General features: G+C 35.7%; 1 protein-coding gene across 1 annotated transcript in view; it reads left to right on the top strand.

Moving 5' to 3' along the window:
* LOC122265158 (uncharacterized) overlaps positions 1-20,000 on the top strand; it is a 22,198-nt gene that overhangs the window by 60 nt on the left and 2,138 nt on the right. Inside the window, exons 1-3 of the mRNA XM_086543932.1 lie at positions 1-1,137; positions 19,305-19,521; positions 19,636-19,917. The exon at positions 1-1,137 is cut by the window's left edge and continues 60 nt beyond it. Coding sequence (XP_086400058.1) covers positions 335-1,137; positions 19,305-19,521; positions 19,636-19,917 — 1,302 coding nt within the window. The 5' untranslated portion in view covers positions 1-334. The remainder of the gene's footprint in view (positions 1,138-19,304; positions 19,522-19,635; positions 19,918-20,000) is intronic.

Raw genomic sequence — 20,000 nt, 5'->3', positions numbered from 1 at the left:
CACTCTCCGCCGGGTGAACTACTTCAGGTTACTCTCTTTTTTATTAAATGCATTATTCCGAAGAGGGGAGCCAGCTGGACGTTCTCCGGCATCCTAAGTGAGGCGTAGCGAGGGCCGGGGAGGCAGGCCGAGGTGGTCGGAAAGCTGGATCATCCCGGTCGGCGGGTGTTCGGGTCGGGAGCGGTACGCGGGTCGAGCGGCTGAACAGCTACCGCAGTGCGGGGCGTGGCCGTGCGGCTGCTCCGCCAATGGGGCGCCGGTGGTGGCGGGAGCCAGGAGAGCTGGCCACCGCCGCCGCAGTCACTGTCCGGCCACCGCGGTGATCGCACCCGCCATGACGCTCGACCCCCGGCCCCTCGTGCCCTCGTCGCCTCCGCCGCCCGCCGCCTCCGTCATGGCTGAGCCCCGCCCCGCCCCCCCTGCTCCCTCCCCACCGCCCCCGCGCCCTCCGCCGCCCACACTTCCGGTGTCCTCGCTGGCCGCGGCGTCGGCGCTGTCGATGGTGCCGCGGGCGTCCGCCTTCACGGCCGTGTTCCCGTCCGTGGGGCGCGCGCCGCTGCCTGACCTCGCGGCGCTCAACCTGGCGGCCTTCGAGTCCTACCTGGCACTCTCCGGGCTCTCGCGCCTCACGCAGCCGCGCCCGGCCGACGCCCTCGCCTCCTCCAACAAGAAGTTCGACTTCTCGCGCCTGGCGGAGAGCGTGTCCGAAGGGGAGAAACGCCCCAGTGGCGCCACACCCCCGCCGCCTCCCGCGGTGTCGGCGGCGGCAGCGGCGACGGCAGCCGCTAACCTGGCGCAGGTGGCGCCGCTCATGTCCTCCGTCAGGTCGCTTCCGCTCCTCGCCGACACGTACCCGCTGCTCCTCAATCCTCTGTATCAGTCGATGTTGGCGCAGCAACAACAACAGCAGCAGCAACAGCAACACCAGCATCCTCCCCTGGGGTACCGTCGGGCCGGCGGGGGGAGAGGGCGGGCCCCAAGACCTAAAAAGCAATTCATCTGCAAATATTGCAACCGCCACTTCACCAAGAGCTACAACCTCCTGATACACGAGCGCACGCACACGGACGAGCGGCCCTACACCTGCGACATCTGCGGCAAGGCCTTCCGGCGCCAAGACCATCTGCGAGACCACAGGTGAGTTGAGTGTGATCTCAGGTAATGACCTCCGAACACCCTAAGGGACACCCTCGGGGGACGGCCTCGGGGGGCGCCCTCAGGGGACACCCTTGGGGGCGCCCTCAAATTTTCGCCTCACGCGGTCGGACTTGAAGTAGAGTAAAGCAGGGTTGCCGAAGGACGCATTAAATACTACAGGTAAAACATTGCAATAGCAACACATGGTCAGTTTAGGATCCAATGACAGAGTTTGGGCTTCAACGCACTGTATTGATAAAAAAAAGGTGCAATAAACAGACACTGACTATTCGAGGGAGTGAGAGTGATTAAGATACATACATGTTCCTGCTTTTGTCAACATAAATGATGTGATTATTGTAGACATGCCTCATGGCAGAAATAGGACAAAATATTTTCATCAGTTGATGACTTCATCTCCATGCAACGTTGCAGTGTTGATAATCAGTACTGATTTTGTACATTGGTAAAAATAGATAGTGAACGAATTATACATCTTTTTAGACAAACACGAATAAACACGATTTAAAGCAATGTCAGTGTAATATAATTTTTAGTTTTATTAATGGTAATGATAACAAGGAAATTATGATCAAATTATGAATGACAATAACATTTTACTTAATAACGCTGCAGGTGTTATTGTTATTTGAAAGGAAGATAACGGTAATGATACTGGTGCTGATAAATAGATAATAATAATAATAGATAAATATAATAATTGCTTCAGAGATGACTATGTAAACAATGAATATACTGATGACTGATTAGGATGGTGGTGGTGAAGATAATGGTAATGAAAACAGTGATGGTGATAGTACTGATATCTAGAACAATATGATAATTATGGTTATCATTATTGTTATTATTGTTTTTGTTTTTATTTCTATTAACATCACCATTATTGTCATTATTATTGTTATTATTAGTAGTAGTAGTAGTATCATTATCATTATTATTATTGTTATTGTCATTATTGTTTTTATTATTATTATTATTATTATTATTATCATTATTATTATTATTATTATTATTATTATTATTATTATCATCATCATCATCATTATCATTATCATCATCATCATCATTATTATCATTATTATTATTATTATTATTATTATTATTATTATTATCATTATTATTATAATTATTATTATCATTATTATTATTATCATTATCATTATTATTATTATTATTATTATTATTATTATTATTATTATAATTATTATCATCATCATCATCATCATCACTGACGCTATTATCATTAGTATTACCATTATCATTATTATCATTATTATTATCATACTCATTATTATCATCATTATAATTATCATTATCATTAACATTGCCATATTGTCATTATTATTGTCATAATCATAATTAACAAATAACAATATATACTGCTATAGAGTTAATAACAAATATATTGCTAATGATAATGATATATATTGTTATATTGGTAATAACATCTATTGCTATCGTTAGAATCATTATCATTATTATCAATATTATTATTCTCATTGTTATCATCATTATCTTTAGCATTATTATCATTATTTTTGTTATCATTATCATTCTTATTCTTATTATTGTTATTGTTATTATTATTATTATTATTATTGTTATTATTATTATTATTATTATTATTATTATTATCATTATCATTATCATTATTATTATTATTATTATTATTATTATTATTATTATTATTATTATTATTATCATTATCATTATTTTATCATTATAATTATCATTATTGTTATCATCATTACCATTATTTGTATATTTACTATTAGCATTATCATCAATATTAGCGTTGTCATTATCGTTATTATTATTGTGATTCTTATCATCACCCAAATCTTTTTATCATCATCATTATTATTATCGCTATTTATTGTCATTATTATTATCATTATTATTTTCATTTTTATTATTTTTTGATTATTGTCATCAACATTATCATTATTACCATAATTATTGTTTTATTATTATCATCATTGTCATCCTTATTGTTAACATCATTATCATCATTATTATTATCATTATTATTGTTATTGTTAATATCATTATTATCATCCTTATCATCATAAACATTATTATAATTACTATATTATAATCATTATGATTATCATTATCATTAACATCGTTATTATTATTATCACCTTTATTATCATTATTATTACTCTTACTATAGTCATTACTGCTACTATTATCACTATTAGGGCTACTACTATTATTATTAATGCTATTATGATTATCATTAATAATATTATTATTATCGTCATTATTATAATTTTATTATTAATCATTATTATTATTTTATCATTATTATCATCATTATTATTTTATTATTATTTTTATCATTATTATTATTTTATCATCATTATCATTGTTATTATTATTATCATTATCTTTATTATCATAACTATTGTTATTTTTGTTAACATTGTAATTATCATTAGCAAAATTGTTCTTATAATAATGATAACAATGATGATAATAATATCCTTTCTATCATTATCATTATCATCATCTTCATCATTAATATCATAATTACTATCATTATTGCTAGTAGTAATATCAGTATCATTATTATCATTATCTTTATTGTTATCATTATTATCATTATTATCAGTAGTATGATAATGACGATGAACATTATCATCATCATTATGATTATTGTTATTATTATCATTATTATTATTATTATTATTATTATCATTATTGTTATTGTTATTATTATTATTGTTGTTGTTAGTATTATTATTATTATTATCATTATTTTCATTATTATTATCATTATCATTGTCATTATCTTTATCACTATTATGATCATCATCATCATCATTATCGTTACTCATATTATCATTATTAATATCACTGTTATTATTATTATCATTGTTACTACATTTTTTATTATTACTATTATTACCATTATCTTCGTTGCTATTTTTATCATTATCATTAACATTATTATTATCATTATCATATTAATTAATATTATTGTTGTTATTATCATCATTATCATTGTCATTATTGCCATAATCATTGTCATCATCATGATCATTGTCATTATAATCATTATCATCATCATCATTATTGTTATTAATTATATTTACATTATTATGATTATCATCATTATCATAATTATATTTCTAGGTTGTTAGTTATTATTATTGCAAAAACATATTAATATCTATATCATAATCCTCGTTATAATAATTATTGTTATTATTGGCATCATTAGCATTAGTATCAGTGATGTAATTTTCAGTTAATTATCACCATTAATTTGCTGTCATTATCATCATCAGTGTTATCATCATTATCATTAGAATGATACTATCCTCATTATCATTATTATCATTACCGTCATTATCGTCATTGAGGTTGTAATTACGATTATGATAACTTTGTTTTTAGTTGGTGTTATCATTTCTATATTATCAATATCATCATTACTATTATCATTGTTAATCGTTCGTCATAATTGTAATTATTATTATTTGTGCTTTTGCCATTGTCATAATCGTCAATGTGACAATTAAATGTTAATAATAATGATAATCATCAGCATCATCATTACATCATCATCCTTACTATTACTATTATTATTGTCATTATTTTTATCATTATCATCATCATCAACATCATTAACATTGTTTATTATTTTATTATCATTGATAATAAAATAATAATTGCTATTCTGATTGATATCAGCATTATTACTATTATCATCATCAATATCATTTTTATTGCAATTACTGTCATTATTATTATTATCATTATTATCAACTTATTATTCCTTTTATTATTATAAGTTTTGTTGTTATCATTCTTACTTTTACTATTATCATTATCATTGTTATTATTGTGATTATCATCATCGTTTCCATAGTCAATATTTGTTATCATTATAATTTTCATCATTTCTATTATTGTTGTTATTATTATTATCATTCTTATAAACATTATGATAATCTTTGCTTCATTTTTGCCATTATTATTATCATCTGTTATTATCCTTATTATAATCATTATTTTAGTCTATTGTTATCTTATATAAGATTTCATCATCATCATCATCATCATCATCATCATTATCTTTAAAATTTTCATTACTGACATATCAATGTCATTAATGTCATTACATCATGATTATTATTATCATCATTGTATCTTTATAATGATGATGACGATAACACAGATAATAATAACAATACTGATAATGATAATTACAGCTGCCTTCACATTTTACTGATTTTTATTATGATTACTGTTACTATAGATATTTTTAGCGTTATCACTGAAATATTTTGTTATCGTTATCACCATTACAATTATTATCTTAGTAGTTATCACAATTGGTCTTATAGTCGTTGCCATATTGCCATTATCGTTATGATCAAAGCTGGCAATTTTACTGATCATTAATGAATGAAATCAGTTTGAAATAAATAATTCATCATTATCATTATCTTTATTGTAATTATCATTAATAGTAGTACTATTACTATCATTATTATTATCAGTGTCCTTTATAGTCAAAATAGTAATGACAATGATGGTAATAGGTATAGTAATAATGTCAATGGTAATAAATTTAATGATTATAATTATGATAATCATGAAGATAATATTGTTGATGTTATCATTATCATAGCTATTATCCTTATTATCATTGCTGCAATTTTTTTTATTATTATTATTGTTGTTATTATTATTACTATTATCATTAGTATCATTAGGATCATTGTTATCATTATTATTATTATTATCATCATTATTATTATATTTGTTGCTATTATCATTATCATTATTATCATCAAGACTATACTCATTATTATGATTATCATCATTATTATTATTATTACAATAATTTCCATCATCATTATTATTAGCAGTAATATAATTATTATCATCATTATCATTATTACCATCATTATCAATTTCATCTTCATTAATGACAATCTTAATAAAACCACAAATCACGGCAATCGGGAAATAATAATAATTATAATACTAGTAACATCAACCGATCTTTATAATTGGCTTAGATATTAACACAATAACACTAATGGTGAAAGTAATCGTATGATAAATGATAATTATAATGCAGGTGGTAATGACGATACTAATGATAATCGTAATGGTAATAATTAGGATAAGGATAATAATAATAATGATAGGGATAATTATGATAACGATAAATGATGATGATAGTAGTAATGATAATGAAGATGATATTAATGATTATAATGATAACAAAAATGATGATGATGATGATTATAAACTGAATAAGGATAGTGATGGGGATTAATAATGTTAATAATGATTTTAATGATAATGAAAAGGATTCATTGATAGTAAGAATAATCACATTTATAAGGATGATAATGATAAAAGCCCGTAATTATGATAATGATGGTAATGGTGATAGTAATTATCATAATGGCAATGATATTCATGATTATAATGTTAATGATAACAATGATGATAATAATGATAACAATAATAACATCAATAATAATAGTAATAATGATAATGATGATAATGACGATGATAAAATTAACAATAACAAGATAATGATAATAAAAAGGATAAAGATGATGATGACGATGACAACATTGGTCATGGTAATCAATAACAGCAATAATATAGTTGCAAAAATAATGTTAATGCATTTGCAATAAGATGAAAAGATAATTATAATAACAATAAGAATGATAATGATATTAACAGTAACACGATAATGAGCATAATAATGAGAAGGAAGATGATACCCAGTTTTATAATGTTTGTAATTATGATGATAATGACCCTGGTTATAATGGCATGAGAATCATAGTGAGAACAATAATAATGATAATGATAATGATGAAGAAATATGACGATAATGAAAATAATGATGATAATGATAAAATTGATAAAACTCAGACTAATGATAATGACACTGATGATATAACTGATAATGATAATCATGTAAATAATGCTGAAGAGGACAATAATACCTACATCAATATAATTGATAGCATTAATAGAAACGATGATGATGATAATGAAAAGGGTACTAAGGAAAGAAGATTAGAAATTAAAAAGAAAGAAAGAAAAAAAAAAATATATATATACATACATATATATATATATATATATATATATATATATATATTCATATATATATATATATATATATTATAATATATATATATATATATATATATATTATATATATATTAATATATATATATACATATATATATATATATATATATATATATATATATATATATATATATATATATATATATAATATATATATATATATATATATAATATATATATATATATATATATATATATATATATATATATATATATATATATATATGTATATATATATATATATATATATGTACACACACAGACAATACAAGTGATGTATGAACATATATATTAACAATACTAGTGATAATAACAAGAATGATAAAACGGATGATGATGATGATAGGGACGATAGTGATAATAAAATTGACAATGGTACGCTTTTATCGATATTACTATTAATGATTGTAATAGCGATGCTATTGGTAAAGATAACTGTAACAGATGTGATAATAGTCCTCACAATGGCAGAATAGTAATAACAATAGCAATTAGAAAGCCTTTAGAGCGCAGACCTCCTCCAACGCCCAATAATCCAGTTTCAAATTACATGAGTATACCACAGGCTTTAAAGAAAAAAAAATATTTTACTGGCTTTTTCTTTTAGCCTTGATCTACATGTAAATCCAGTCTATTACCAAAATCTGATCAACTGATCCCTGGGCCATGGCCACACCACCCATAAATTTCATTGCAGTTACAAGAAACTAATCACATTATCAGTAAATACGAGCCAAATAAATAGCCTCTCCTCATGGTGGAGGTAATAATGATAACAATCATAATGATAATAATAACGTGAAAACAGTATTGATGATGATAAAAATGCAAGTAAATTAGTTATCATAAAACAAACAGTGATGAAAATAACAATGCAGGTGTTAACACCATGATGATGATAATGATAATGGTAATGATCATATCAACTATAATGATGTTGAATAGTAAAACATGAATATCAATAACAATGCTTATAATACTATTGATAGCAATATTGATAATGATAATGATAACGACAATTAAATTATAATAAAACAGTAGCAACAATGATAGTGATTATAATGATAACAGTAGTAGTGATGATAATATTACCGATAATAACAATAAAATGATGATAATAACAATGGTGATAATAAAGACATTAGTTAACAACGAGTGATAGATACCACTATTAATATTAAAGACGATGGCAATAATAAAGTTGGTTGAATTATCAATAACAGTAATGGATATGATAATGGTGATAACAGTAATAAGCGTTGCCCATGTTTTTATCGTTATGATATTTAATCATCATTATCATCATAATCATCCTTGTTATTGCTATCATCATTGTTGTTGTTGTTATTACCATCATTATTATGATTGAGTTCCTTTTTGTTATGGCATTTTAACAGTATTTTTGTTATTAAGATTAATATTATTTTCACCGCGATTATTACTTTATTGTCGTTGAAGTTGATAACATATTTTTATTATTATTGTTACGAGGATCAATTTTCATCATTGTTATTATCTAGATTATATTTGTTATTTTTCCTATTAATCATCATCATTATCATTATCATCATTATCAATGTTATCATCATATAATCATTATTACCATTATCATCATTAGCATCTTTATTATCATCATTATTTGTATCATTCTTATTATCATTATCATTACTATTGTTATTATTATAATTATAATTATTGTTACTGCTGGTATTATCATCATTGTTGTTGTTATCATTATCATTGCTGTTGATATTATTATCATCATTATCATTACTATTATATATTTTTTTTACTATTACCATCATTATTATTACTATTATAATTACTACTATTATCATCATCACCATTATCATTGTTATTAACATCATTATCATAATTATTATTATTATGACTTTTATAATTGTTGTTGTCATTATTACCATCATTATGAATTGTAATTATTATCGTTATCATTTGTATTATCACCATTATCATTTTCAATATCCTGATTATTATTACTACTGTTCTCAATATCATGATCAATATTGTTTTTATTGTTATTATCATTGTTATTATTATTATAAAACAAAGCCACAGCGCATAGAGCGGCAACAAATGTAACAAAATTATCAATTGAAATGATAGATTAAGCATGTTGAATCTATAGACAGCGATGATGATGACGCATATCAATGATCTAAATGTAATTATAATCATTAGCTTTTATTAGAATGGAGATCGTTTTGATCGGGTGAATGGCAGTCATTGAGAATATTTGTGATAGCATGACCACATTCAAATGGGGAAGATAATAGCACGGAAAGGGCTATTATATGGATATATTTAGATGAATATCATGATGATTATGATTTTAAATTCGCAACACTAATGTTATAATCTTTAAGAACTCATAAGGATAGCTTCGTGTAGGACTAAAAAAAATCTTGCTCTCTCTCATTTCTACCATTAAACAGCATATTCTTCACTATTACCAACTCTTTAGAAACATCTTTCGTTTGTATAATTAGTCATGATAAGGGCACCTTGATCCCATTAATCAACGCATGGTTACTTTAGTAAATAAAAAAAAATGTATATCTTTATCTTCTATTGTTAATGTCAGTATCGGGGCTTGAGTCTTTTTTTCAACATGCATACGACGTCAACATAAACACTACCGGAAGGGCAAAGGTTATCAAGATTAGTATCACGAGATATGAAACATCTCATTAATATTACGGCTGCGATATTTTATATTTTTGTTTTGTTTTCTCGCACGTGAATCTTAACGGTTGATATTCATGATATCAATTTATAGCTATCGTTGTCGCCATACTTCTATTGATTTGCTGTAACCCTTGTTTTTTTTCTGACTTAGACCAAGATGACATGATGTAGGAAAAAATAAAGTGGTATGTGATATTTGTCAGCATGTGCCAGACTTCCATTAATCTATAAGAGATCTGAACAGAATCCATCATTATCACGGAATTCATGAGGTTCGTGTCATTTTTACATATGCGAAGTAATCATCCAAAGAATTCGAAGGCTATAATCATTCCCGCTTGATAAATGAACTTCCACTTTCAACTCATGACTCTAATTTCTACGAGTTACGGTTAGCTCCAGGGTCATTTCACCTTTAGGAAACCATAGATAGATGTGTCACATTTGTAACTACTCTAGCGTTGCCTCTCAATAACATGACGTTCTTTCCCTTTTTAGTCATAGAGGTCGCCACTTTAACTGAGATGAGACTCCTTTAAATAACTCGTTTAGTGAAGAAAATGAAGTTCCGATTTCTGCAGTATTTTGAACATCTTTTGCATTAAATAGTAGATTATCTGATAATCCGTCTCTAACTGTTTCCACTCACGGAAAAGCAATCTATATATGCAAATATATGCGCATGGGTGTGGTTCGCAAACAGAGTGAGGATCGCCTTGCATCAGGACCCAAAAAGGTGTTACGTAGACAAGGCGTGAGAGCGGACGCGGCACACGCGAGTGTCACTTCCTTTGCTATGTTGACAGTTTCAACTCAACAAATGTCGTGGGTTGAGGTCATTGCTGGCTTGCGGGGCGTGTGCTTTCTAGGTGTTTATATCTGCTTGCTTTTTTGTTAACACGCACTTGCTATGTTTGCTTGTCAAGATCTTGTCAAGTAGCTGCGGTGACTCGAGTTGCATAGACATGACTCAGGCGTTGGCTGCATTACGCCTGTAGCTTGACGCCGAATGCAGAGAGCCTGTGCTTGCAGCTGCTTCTAATTATGGCCGACTGCGATTGTGATCTTGCAGCTCTCATCTTTGTACATTTCAGTCTTGTGTACCCGATGACCCCAGCACAGTCATCCGGAAACCACATGTAACAGCTATTGAGAGATGAAAAATACACTTCTGAAAATAGAGAATACGTTAGAGAGATATTAATCGGTTACGGTTTAGAGAGAGAAAAAAGTATACACCAAATATATATATCAAACATTTGCACATCGTATCAAATATGTGTGTGCACTACATGGGGGAAATGTAAGCGTATGGAACGGGCCTGCAATTACTCTGTAAAGTCATTTTTGGGCTGACTTGTAGATGAAACACCTGGAGGTCAGGTTTTATTTCTCGTTAGTCTATTCCATTTTTGAAATGTGATTCCGCCTAAAGATACATTTCGAGAGCAGAGCTGTAACAGGCACATGCATCACCAACATGATTCATATGCAACATGCAAGTAAAGAAATGCATTCATTAAGATTTTAATTTACGAACCAGATATGAACCAATCAACTACAGACCTCTTTTAGGAAAATTACAGTCTGCATGATTCACAGTTTTGCGAGAATAACTATTATATTCTGTTAGATAAACATTCCAATTTATTCATATGTAATCTTGATTAGATTTCCATTTCAGTTTATTAATTCTAATTCCGTTTAAAGAGTTGAATCATTACCGAAAGCATCACACGCTGAAACATTTTCGGATACGATTTCCTGTGAATTTTGCACTGAGTCATTATTGCATTTTTTTTTTTATGTGAATATCATTTTGGGAACAGTTGTTGAAAGAAGGCATAGGAGGCAAAGCAGGAAATATAGAGGGAAGACAATAATGATTAAGATAAGATAGAATGATAGAGGAAGGGTAGGGGGAAAGGAGGGAGGAGAGAAGACAGGGAAGAAAGGTATGTGAAGAGGATGGGAAGAAATGGAAGCCGAGGAGAGGATGGAGGAAAGAGCGAAGAAGGAGAGACAGAGACAGGGGAGAAGAATGGAGAGGGAGGAAAGAAAAGAGGAGACGAGAGAGAGGAAAAACAATCAGAAGGAGAGAGAGGGGAAGGAGGAGAGAAGAAACAGGCAAAGAAGAAGAGGGAAGAAAGAATTAAAAAAAAATGTCTTAAAACGGAGCGCATTGTACCACCGGAACGATACCATGTTGGTCAGTCAGAGCAGTGAGATGGTGACTCTTCTTCTTCTTCCTCTTCTTACTCCCCCTCCCCCTCCTCCTCCTCCTCATCATCATCATCATCATTTTTGGTACCATCTACTCTTTCCTCTTCCTCCAACCCTTTTCCGTAACTCTTACCCAATTCCCTTTTCTACCTCCTCCTTCTCCTTTCCCTCCTCCTCTTCCGCTTTCTCGTCCTCCTTCTCCTCCTCCCCCTCCTCTTCCTCCTTCCCCTCCCCTTCCTCTTCCTTCCTTACCTCCCTCTCCCCTTCCTCTTCCTTCCTTACCTCCCTCTCCCCTTCCCTCCTCCTTTCCCATACTTCTTCCCAACTTCCCTATCTTGGAAGTTTGTGAATATTGTTTCCAGGGGTTTCCAGGAACCCTCACGCATAGCCCTTCCTACCTGTCCCCCTCCCCCCTTCCCCCGTAAACCATTATTCTTCTGGCAGATTATTTCACCTGATCACGTGATTGATTTATGGTGCTTGTGATACTGACAGCAATAATGGAAGCGGTGACAATGGTGATGATAATATGAATGATAAAAGCAGTATCACTCGTATGAGACTATGTTGAAAATTATGATGATAGTCTTGATAAATATATGATAGACTGGATAGTTAAGGACGACGATACTGATAGTCGGACAATCATGATCATTCTAGTTAGTCAGTAATTCAAACACACACACACACACACACACACACACACACACACACACACACACACACACACACACACACACACACACACACACACACACACCAGAACGCCTTGTATGTGCTAGAAACGTACATCACTTCAAAAAGTTATATGATAAATTAAATATATCACACGGGGCCTCCTGAGCTCAGCTCTCTTTTCTGTATTGAGACAATTAGGTAAGAAACACACACACACACACACACACACACACACACACACACACACACACACACACACACACACACACACACACACACACACACACACATGTATTTGAGAAAACTAGGTAAGACACACACACACACAAGCACGCACGCACGCACTATTAAAGGCAACGATTTCTTGCATTCTATCATCCATCCTTTTAGCCTGCAGATGATCCCAAATTGAACCCCACGAAGTCAATACAAACCATCGGCAGTTTAGAAGCCCAAGAAGACATACATTTCCATCGGGTCATTTGTATTATAAGAGAAAATGTATAATTTTATTTTTATAAGAATATATATTTCCTGTAACGAGCAAAGGTACAGTAGTGTGTAAAGACAGGTGTAGATTCAACAGCTGTTGTTATTCCAATCCCGTATATGTCGTATAATTTTCCACACGAGAATACATTTATATGCATATGAAAAAAAAAATAAGTGAAAAACAAGAAAAAAAAAAGGTACGCGTCTCATATGGAGTTCCCTCGATCAATATTATAGGCCTAACATTCTCACCTTGTTCTTGTAAGGTCGATTTTTGAAAATAACAACTCGATACGAAAATAACAATACGAGAGAGACACTGAGTTGCGAATCATATTTCCCCTGTTGCCAGATAAGTGCAGGTGTTCGCGTTATTGTACTGACACCAACAGGTGTGAAAAAACATTAACAAATAAAGATAATACCACTACAGCTGCTACTGGTGCCAACACAAGAATAATTGCAAAAGAACCATTGCGACCACTGGTATTACTGCACAACGACTTTCATTTTTTTTAGTTACGTCGTAACTATCATTGTCGTTAGCTTAAGATTTTTTTTTATAATGGGTTGCGTACATACACCAAGACGAGAATAGTATTACTATCGCTAAATAAGGGGGAGAAAACGCCGAACTATGCGGTGCAATCGCTAGTCATTATAACATTTGTTTTTTGCAGTCGGGTTTGTGTGATGAGAGTTTGATTGCATATATGTTTTTTATAGATTTTTGTTACCTGATACAAATAAATCTAAAAAAGAAAGAAAAAATATAATAAATACATATATATTTATACACACACACACACACACACACAGACATATATATATATATATATATATATATATATATATATATATATATATACATATACATATACATATATATATATATATATATATATATATATATACACACACATATATACATATTTATACATATGTATATATATATATATATACACACACACATATATATGTATATGATATATACTTTCAAATAAGAAGGAATACCATCGAGCAAGCAAGCGAGAAACAAATGCCTGAAAACGAACATGCTCCGTAACAAAACCCAACGCCAACGAATACATCGTATAAGCCAGGGAGAGCCTCAGACATATGTACTTACAATGCACATAAACACACAAACAAATCCTCTGCCTCACACACACACATACACGCACACTCCCACGTCCACATACCTCAACACCTACTCCTGTGAACATCAAGGACACAGACAACCTTGTGAATGGGTCGAGCAACAGGGGACTCCAGACACCAATGCGTAGAGACAAGTGAAGAATGTAGAATCCAACCCCTTGTCACTCTGTCGAACCGATATTCACTTTTTCCGAAATCCCCCTCTAGGGTGAAGACACCTTAGAAAAAAGGAGAATACGTTCAGGCGAGGCTGTTTAAGGGTTCTAACAGCGTGCGGCGATGTCGAGGGAGATTACACCTTATGGGAATTTAAACCTGCGGGACCATGATCTATGGAAGCAGGTTGTGACTAGGGACGGGGAACGATGCAATTCGAAACTCTTTTATGGCTACGCGTATATATTCGGCGAGAATTAATGTATATCTCCACTGGGGAAGGGGATTCGATTCGAACATTAGGATGCAAGAGCGATAAGGGTCATTGACTCAGAGACAACGAGCGTTGAAGGGCATCTGCACACGCCGCTGCGCCAGGGACGAGTGCGATCGGATCCTCTCTCACTTTATATCTTTTCTCTCGCAAGGTGACTCTTGCGATGCTCGTTCGTCGGGTCTGCTTCGCGACACTTGCTCGGCGCACGAGGCAGTTTCGTGAATTAGGATGTTGTCGGTGTTACAATCGGCGATCGCGACGTTTTAACATTTATACAAGCAAACTGACCTGCACTAGGTGTCGTGACGTAACGGATGCGGGCGGTTAAACACGGCCACAACAGCGGGCAGGGCGAGAGGGAGTCCTGCCTCACCTCGGCGAAAGCATGGTTTCCCGTGAGGCGACCTGCCTGTTAAGCGCCCGGCCCCCTTTGTGCCCGGGGAAGCGCTGGTAGCCTCGAAAGTCGGTTGCGTCGACTCGGGAAAGGTACATTGAAATACTTCTTTTTTCTTTCCGTAAGACATTAAAAGGGAAAAGAAAAAGAGTGGGATAGAACCCGCTTGCGAACGCGGGATTCAGATTCGAATACAAGGCAGGAAGGATGTTCATGGGCGAGTGAATGGATATATCAAAGTGGGTATCCAGAAGGGAGAGCATGAGGGTGGGTGGGTGTGAGAGCGAGCGGGCGTGGAAGGTGGACGAGCCGCGGTGAGCCGGGGGGGGGGGGGGGGGCTCACCCTCTGCTACTTTGCATACAACCAACGTCCTGGTGCTGATTAGTTAAGCCAGCGTTGCGGTCCCACAACACCCTATCTACCGGCGGCTGGCCCTTTATATCATTGTTCCCCGGGAAGGATTTTGCCATTAATACTTTCTTTTTCCTAAAAGTCTAGTCTTTCGATTTCTCTCTCTCCCTCCCTCCCTCCCTCTCTCCCCCCCCTCTCTCTCTCACTGTATAATCGTTTTGTAAAAGTATTTTGGGAAGCTAAGAAGTACATGTGTAATTTTCGTATTCTCATATATTACTGTATCTTTAAAAAAATGCATGAATACTACCCATCCTTTCCTTTATATCAGGAGTTTGGTAGCGTCTATAACTGTATTTAAAGATATGTAAAATGAAGTTTTATATGGATATTATTCTTCTCTCGTGCCTGTATGTGTCAGAAAAATATACTTCATGGAATGATATGGAAAGTGGCAACCGCATGTAAAAAGAACTGCTGTGGTGAAACGCATAAATTACATTTGAATTTCCATACATGATCATCTCACTTTCCTAAATACGAAAAAAAAGCTGCACAATTTCTTTCTCGAAACTCTGAAAGGCTGACTAAGCTGGTCAGTTATGGTAAAAGGGAAGTTCCTATGAGGCGGCAACACGCACAAGCCCTCTGGCGGTGAGCGGGATAATTAATGACAAGTGACTGGCGGCCGGCGTGCACTATGGCTCAGTCGAACACCATACCGCGTCAAACTAATTTCGCCGACATGGTAATGCTCATAAAGCAGCAAAAAAATATCAATAGCATTGTTATTCCTTACATCTTTAAGAATGTAGTCAACAGCTATTGATGACACGTTCAAATTTAGTAGGAATTACTAAGACATAGTAACACGAATTACATCTAAGCTAATGCCAAGATAAACCTATAATGGGCGATCTCTAGCGAAGACGGCCAGAATGACTCGTCGAGAAAGAGAGAGAGAGAGAGAGAGAGAGAGAGAGAGAGAGAGAGAGAGAGGGACAGAGAGAGAGGGAGAGAGAGAGAGAGAGAGAGAGAGAGAGAGAGAGAGAGAGAGAGAGAGAGAGAGAGAGAGGAGAGAGAGAGACAGAGAGAGAGAGAGAGAGAGGGAGAGAGAGAGAGAGAGGAAGAGAGAGAGAGAGAGGAAGAGAGAGAGAGAGAGAGAACGAGAAAGAGAGAGAGCAAGAACGAGAGAGAGAGAGAGAGAGAGAAAACAAGAGAGAGAGAGAGAGAGAGAGAGAGAGAGAGAGAGAGAGAGAGAGAGAGAGAGAGGAAAGAGGAGAGAGAGAGAGAGAGAGAGAGAGAGAGAGAGAGAGAGAGAGAGAGAGAGAAGGAGAGAGAGAGAGGAGAGAGAGAGGTGAGAGAGAGAGAAAAGAGAGAGAGAGAGAGAGAGAGAGAGAGAGAGAGAGAAGAGAGAGAGGGAGGGGGAGAGAGAGAGGAGAGAGAAAGAGAGAGAGGAGAGAGAGAGAGAGAGAGAGAGAGAGGAGAGAGAGAGAGAGAGAGAGAGAGAGAGAGAGAGAGAGAGAGAGAGAGAGAGAGAGAGAGAGAGAGAGAGAGAGAGAGAGAGAGAGAGAGAGAGGTGTAGAGGTGGTCAGCGCCCACCTATTTCCTCTATTGGGACACCTAGACTTTTTATGTCTGGTACTGTCGATTTCGTTTGTGTTTTACATATGCTAATCATTTCAGTTTAGGATTGATACATACTCAGTCTGAATGAGGAGAGCGAGTTAATTGAAGTAGCCTGAAGCGCTTCCTGTCAGATGAAGTGCTTGGTCAGGTGTTTCAACATAATTAATACAGAATCGGTTCTCTTCGGCTTCTGGGAAGAGGCTGACGAAGAGATGTGTGTAACAGATATAAGACCAAACACCAAAACACACACACACACACACACACACACACACACACACACACACACAGATATATATACACACATATATACATATACATATACATATATAACAATATCTATATATTTATATATATATATATATATATATATATATATATATATATATATATATATATGTATACATAGCTATGTATCCATATACGTACGTATTTGTGTGTTTATAAAAGTGTCCAAACACACAGATACGAAGGAAAGATCGCCATAAACAACCCATTAGCCGCAACGACCAATTAGCTCGGCGAAATGCACTGGCCATCAGCGATAGGTAATCAGATCCCGCCATTACGCCTTACGCCCGCGCCCACCGTGATTAGGACGGCGGGAGGGATGGGGGGTCTTTGTTCTCGAGGAGGCCGGAGACGTGGGCGGCCCCGGGGGAAGGAAGGCGCCTACTGGGGTTCTACGTGGGGGTCCTTAGGGATACTTACTTTGAGATTTCGAGATTTAGGGAGGGTGTGCAAAGTCCTACGGTGGTGGAAACTGTTAGTATTGAACAGGGTTGTGATAACGTTGCTAGTGTGATATATTTTGTTATCATTTGTCCTCTGCATTATTAATATTATCATGATTGATATCATTGTCATTTTTTTCATTATCATTGTTAATGTTATAATGATAATAATCATTGATATTATTATTATCATCATTATCACTGTCATTTTCATTGTTTTCATTTTTATTTTCATCATCATCATTGTTTTCATTATTTTACCAATATTAGCATTATCATAATACCTATTATCATTACCATTTATATGCTGTGATTCCTAACCTCTCGACGACTTTCCTAGATGTAACTAGTTCAGGTATCAACATGCATAACTCATATCCTATTGCATTAGCATAATAAGCGATGGATGAACGACCGGATATCCTAATCGCAAGAGAAGGGAAGAGAGACGGAACAAATGACCCATCAGACGCTGCAATCATCAGTTCCATCAAAGCGCGTATCAATTAGTCGCTGATAGCATTCAAAGTAATCATTGCCAAATGAAGAGATGCCTTATCTGTATACATCGTGTGGCAAATAACTTCACTTGCATTTCCGGCGTTTATCAATATTAATCAGGTGGATTTGTAAACCTTTACGGGGGTTTTAACATACGAGTCAGGAAGTTGCAGCGCGATTGGCTCCGAAGCAGGACGGGAGATGAGCAACATGAGAGCGAGGTGGCCTTTGCATGATGCCACGTGATTCCGGGTCCCAGGTGTGGCGCTAATGACCGGTTTCGCAAGAGAGTGCAACTGTGGCACTGAATCCACCACGATATATATGATAATTACGACTTTTATGCTTCATTAAAATTGTGGTTATGATAAGACATTTACCCGGGACGTTAAATAAAATCGAGGTGGTAATATCAGCAACTGCAGCGATTCCCGAGTACAGGGATATAATTACGTGTGTGATTAAAATTGACAGTCTGTGCCGGGTACACGAATGTTTATTTAACACTGACACTCAGTCTTCCAGCTCTCGGTGTTTCATATGTCCTAAAGACTATACTTGTAAACTATAATTGGGGAAAATCGTATCATCAGAGCCATTCCCAGTGCGAGGGCAAGCGTACAATTGTCGTCTCGCTGGATCGGTTCTCCTCAAAGCAATTTCTCCTAATCACGTTTCTCCTCTCCGTCTTCCCGACAGGTACATTCACAGCAAGGAGAAGCCTTTCAAGTGCACGGACTGCGGCAAGGGATTCTGCCAGAGCCGCACCCTGGCCGTGCACCGCATCCTGCACATGGAGGAGTCGCCGCACAAGTGTCCTACTTGCGGCAGGAGCTTCAACCAAAGGAGCAACCTCAAGACACACCTGCTCACGCACACAGACATCAAGCCCTACACGTGTCCGCAGTGTGACAAGGTAGCGCAAAGAGCTGTTGCTTTAGGCGGCCGTGGAGACGCCCCGTGACCGATGACATGCCGCCCGAGCAATCTTTGGGCCCATTCTGATAAGCGCCGTTGCCTCTCCTTGCAGGTTTTCCGTCGGAATTGTGACCTGAGACGCCACGCCCTCACGCACAACCTCACATCTCCGCTGGACCTCGACTTGGGCTCCCTCCCCCCCTCCTCCTCAGACTCCCCCCTCCACTCCATGGAAATGCCGTCGCCCCCCGCCGTGTCGGTGCTCTCGCCAGCCGTCGTGCCAGGCGCCGCAGGCGACGACGAGGCGGAGCGGCACGGCGGCCTCGCGCCCCCTCGCGCCTACAGCAGCAGCAGCGACGAGGAGGACATCGCGAGGGCTGGCAAGCGGTCCAAGGTAGAGTAGGATGGCTCTTGATCTTGGACTCACACACACACATGCATATATATATATATATATATATATATATATATATATAT

Source organism: Penaeus japonicus, unplaced genomic scaffold, assembly GCF_977035675.1.
Source record: "Penaeus japonicus unplaced genomic scaffold, GWHDUDI00000001_assembly GWHDUDI00000014, whole genome shotgun sequence".
NCBI lineage: Eukaryota > Metazoa > Arthropoda > Malacostraca > Decapoda > Penaeidae > Penaeus > Penaeus japonicus.
Note: the sequence above shows the minus strand (reverse complement) of the source record. Positions and strands in the feature narration are given on the sequence as shown.